This window comes from Lactuca serriola, chromosome 8 (genome assembly GCF_051521515.1).
Source record: "Lactuca serriola cultivar US96UC23 chromosome 8, Lser_US96UC23_V15, whole genome shotgun sequence".
Classification (NCBI taxonomy): domain Eukaryota; kingdom Viridiplantae; phylum Streptophyta; class Magnoliopsida; order Asterales; family Asteraceae; genus Lactuca; species Lactuca serriola.
The window spans coordinates 236,378,837-236,383,646 of record NC_136415.1 but is presented as its reverse complement, the minus strand read 5'-3'; the positions used below and the strand labels follow the sequence as shown (position 1 = coordinate 236,383,646).

At 38.5% G+C, this 4,810-nt stretch overlaps 1 protein-coding gene across 1 annotated transcript; it reads right to left on the bottom strand.

The window, feature by feature from the left end:
* Positions 1–734: 734 nt before the first annotated feature.
* LOC145065895 (uncharacterized) lies at positions 735–4,395 on the bottom strand. The gene is made up of 2 exons (XM_079012994.1): positions 1,671–4,395; positions 735–1,275 (listed from the first exon to the last, which is right to left on the bottom strand). The coding sequence occupies exons 1-2, from the start codon at positions 4,288–4,290 to the stop codon at positions 881–883; spliced, it is 3,015 nt and encodes a 1,004-aa protein (XP_078869120.1). The 5' UTR covers positions 4,291–4,395; the 3' UTR covers positions 735–880.
* Between the last annotated feature and the right edge of the window lie 415 nt (positions 4,396–4,810).

The following is a 4,810-nucleotide window of genomic DNA, read 5'->3' as shown; positions in this document are numbered from 1 at the left end:
TCATTAATGGATTGTTTATATATATATGAAGTCTAGCTAGGAACTGACTGACAGAAAATCTTTTCATTCCATTAGCATAATGATATAACTTGTGAGAAGAAAAGGGATCATTATGCCAATTTCATTATTATGTTGGGGGTGATTGTGAGATAAATAAACTTCCAGGGCTCTAAATGAAAATCTATTCTACTTTAATATGGACGGCAAAATGCTAACAAAGTGACAAACACTTCCTCACGAACGATAACACTTCAACAACTCCCTCTCACTTCCCAAAATAGACCGACTTAAACCGGTCTCCTTAAACCGGGTTATGTCAATTCCAAACATGAGTGGAGTACAAATTTAAACTTTTGTAATTTATAAAGTGCAAGTTTATAATGGCATATATTTTTCACTTTAACAAATATAGAAACACAGGTTCAGCTCATATCTCCATCATATAACAGTTTAAATAAATTCATCCTAAAAAGCGAATCAAATATAACTAGTTTCATTTCAACTTAAATTGTGTTTGCTTCAATTATTTGATTTTATTGTGGGACCGGTTTTCATCTACCCCTAACTTTAAGTTATCTTGAAAACAAATTGAAGAAAGTTACATAGATATAAACAATTAAGCATAGTCTTATATTTATAAACCATTGAAAAAGACTTGTTTTTGCAACTCTTTTTTCGCTAATGATACAATTACATTGCTAACGATACAACTACATGATACATAAAATCACTAGAGTTGCACTAATAAAACCTAAGTGTAGTAGTCTAGCTAGTTGCACTCGTAACTCCTACAAATCTTGCTCATTTTTAATGAACAATGTACACCATTCGATGCATAATGTACAACATTCGTCGCACAATGTACAAGTCTTTCAATCGATCAAACCAAACTTGCTTGATCGGAGCTATCTTCTTCATAATAAGGAGATGATTTCACATCTTTATTCATGGTAGCTTTTAGTTTGCCATCGGCTGCAGCCTCTTGAAGTAAGTTGACCACGGTTCGCATCGAGGGTCGGTTCATTGGAAGTTGGCTAATACATAACAAACCGATATCAAGAACCCGACATATTTGATCCTTGGACTCATACTCTAGCTCAGGGTCAATCACGTGGTCATAACCCTTTTGGTTAACCGTTGTGTGCACCCATGTGGCTAGGTCTCGCTCACCAAACGCTTGGTCAACTGGTTTTCTTCCGGTCACGAGTTCAAGGATCACCACTCCAAAGCTGTATATGTCGCTCTTTTCGGTGACACGAAGTGTATATGCGTATTCTGAGACAGGTTTATGAGAAAAGTTTATTAAATTTTACCAAATGAGTACGAAAAACTAGTGGTAGAGTCTAGAAGGGACACATACATGGTCAAACGTTTAACCTTTTGTTCGAAATTCAACCGAAATTATTGAGTTTAGAAACAAATTGTAATAATTGTCATATTGACATGTGTCTCAACCAGTCAAATGTACGTCAAACACAATACAATATGTTATGTCATGTATTATTACGTTTGATGCACAGGACATGACAATAATGTAGAACAATGCGTGTCATGTACTCAGTTTTAGTGTCTAGTTTGTGCAAATGTCATGAATGTCCTTTTAAAACAATCCTAAAAAACTTATTCAGTCAGTCCTATGATTAATAAAGTCTATGTCGATGAATTCATACCTGGGGCTATGTAACCACGAGAACCGGCAACAACCGACATCGACTCGGATCCTTTATTTCCCAACTCGATAAACTTCGCAACACCAAAATCCGCAATTCTCGCACCATATTCCTCATCGAGCAAAATATTATTCGATTTAACATCACGATGAACAATAGGAGGAACACAATCATGATGCAAATAGGAAAGTCCCTCAGCCGCATCAAGAACAATCTTAAATCTCATCGGCCATTCCAATAATCCACCTTTACTACTACTATGCAACAAATCTCCTAAGCTTCCATTTGGCATATATTCATACACCAAAAACCTCGAGTTTCCACTCTTGCAACAACACCATAATCTAACAATATTTTTATGCCGAATCTTCCCTAATGTTTCGACTTCACTCTCGAACTCGTCTTTTTGTGCTGAATCTGTTATAGTATTAGTTTTAATCGATCGTTCCCAGAGTTTTTTCACAGCCACCGCTTCACCGTTGCTGAGAATCGCTTTGTAGACTTTCCCAGAAGCGCCGCTTCCAATTACGTTATTTTCGTTTAATCGATGAATGATTTCGAATTCGTTAAAACCCAATTTGTGAAACGATCGCCATTTCGATATTGAAATTGGGGATTCATTTTTCGTGTTGTTGATGCTTCGATACTTGAAAATGAACCAGGATACGCCGATTACCAAAACTATGCCAGAAAATACGAAAATGAGCCGGAGCAGCCATAGATTATGATTTGTTTTTGATTCGTCGGTTTGGGGACAACGACGGGTGAATCCGCCGCATAAATCTGGGTTCCCCAAGAAGCTATCTCGGTAAACGTCTTTAGCGTATGCAGAAGGGATTGGTCCGGAGAGATGATTGTTTGATAAATTGAGTGAATTCAACATCAAGTTATCTAATCCGGATGGGATGTTTCCGTTGAACGAATTACCGGAAAGATCGAGATAATTAAGAACTGGGAGGTCACCGATTTCGTCGGGGATTTCTCCGGTGAACCTATTGTTTGCTAAATTTAGCTCGTTGAGCTGTTTTAGTGATCCAATTTGTGCAGGAATCTGGCCGGAGAAATCGTTTCTACTAAGATCAAGTGTCCCCAGATGATTCAATTTGAAGAATGATTCTGGAATACCTCCGGTTAACTTATTATCACCAGCTATGAATTCAACCAAATTGTTTAAAGATCCTATTTCATCCGGTATGCCACCAGAGAAGGTGTTCCCGGAAACAATAATCGATGAAAGATTGACCCCACCGGAGATAGCGGATGAGAGGTTACCTGAGAACAAATTATCAGCAAGATCAAGGAGATAAACATGAGGCAACCCCCAAATTACGCCTGGAACTTCCCCGGAAAGTTTGTTCGAGCTCAGCCTAACCCTTCCTAAACTCTTGCATTCTCCCAGACTTACAGGAAGCTCACCGGAAAAGGAATTTCCGATCAGTACTAGATCAAATAACTCGCCCTTTTCGCATAAGCTACTCGGAAGTTCACCGAAGAGTTTATTGAACGACACATCAAGTGTTTTCAGAGAGGAATTGCTTCCGAGATCACTGGGAAGAGGACCAGTTAACGAATTGTCGAATAATCTGAGATCATACAAGTTTGGAGATCGAGCTAAGCTTTCCGGTATCAGACCCTGTAGTTTATTATCAGCGAGACAGAGTGATTCGAGGGGCAATTTGCATAACTCAACCGGAATTGTTCCGGTGAAACTATTCACCGACAGATCGATTTTTCTCAGTTCGGGGAGGTTTGACCAATCCTTTTTTGGCAAATCGCCGGAAAGTGAGTTGTTATAGAGCTCGAGTTGGTAGAGTTTCCTGAGTTGGAAAATGACAGCTGGGAATGGACCAGTGAGTGAATTGTAAGATAATTCGAGATCAGAAAGCTTCTGTAATTTCGAAAATGTCTCCGGGATTGTTCCGACGAAGCTACATGAACTGAGCCAAAGATGTTCGATGTTGGAAAGGTTTCCGAGTTGAGGAGGAATTGGAGCAGGAAGAAAGTAATTGTAAGCAACACTGAGTTCTTTAAGCGTGGTTACGTTTGTGAGAATAACAGGGAATGATCCATTCAGATAGTTGTTGATGAGAATGAGTGATTCTAGTCGCCGGAACAATCCAAAACTACGTGGGATTTCGCCGGAGAAGCTGTTGTCTTGCAGGTTGAGATAAACCAAGTTTGGGATGTCGGAGAGCGTCGATGGAAGCAGACCGTCGAAATAGTTTGCGGAGAGGTCAAGAGACGTCAGGTTGCGGCAGGCGGAGATGGTGGCGGGGATGGTGGAGTTGAGACTGTTGTCGCTGAGCGAGACGATAGATAAGGAAGGTAGACGGCATAGACCGATGGGAAATGGGCCGGCGAGGGAGGCGGAGGGGAGTTCGATGGAAGTGACGGTGGAGCGGCTGCAGGTGACGCCAAACCAGTTGCATGGTTTGTCGTCGGCGGGGTTCCAGTCGGAGAGGATTCCACTGGGATCGATGAGGGTGGATTTTATTTGGATTAAATCAAGACCTTCTTGGTTCAAAGAGAGGGAGGTGGTGGTTGATAATAGCAAGAGACATAACAATAGAAGTGAAGGTGGCGACGGCGGTGGTCTCGACGGCAGGGGTGGCGGTGGCATGGTGGGAATGGAGGATTTGGCAAGGAGATGTGAAAATTTGTGTATTGTTGTTTTTCAATGAAGGGGGGACTTTAGAGTAAACAAAAGCATAATTGATCGGGGAAAGACAACTACTAACAACCATCAAATTAGTTTATTAAATATAGTTTTAAATAGACAATTTAAAAATTAATATCTATATAAACAAAATATATATTTTGAGCATATTGAATAATATTTCAAAGTCTTGATGTTCATACACATTTATACTATTTTAATGTTTGGCGAACAGTAAAGTATTGATATTTTTTTAGTGTTAACATTTCCACATATTTCAAATTTAAATGGTATTTTAACAGTAATATTTGTCTTTTATAATATCGTATTAAAATTTATTCTGATATTAATTTATAAGATATAACAATGTAAATAACAAATTTTACTTTGTAATATATTTGCCTTAAAAATATTATATTTATACAAAATAATTAAGTAGATTAATTTATTTTATTAATAATTATTTAATAATAAAATTTATAAA

Coding starts and splice junctions, on each gene's coding strand:
- LOC145065895 (XM_079012994.1), bottom strand. CDS start 4,290: ATGCCACCGCCACCCCTGCCGTCGAGACCACCGCCGTCGCCACCTTCA. Junction 1,276..1,670: donor TCGTGGTTACATAGCCCCAG/GTATGAATTCAT, acceptor AACCTGTCTCAG/AATACGCATATACACTTCGT.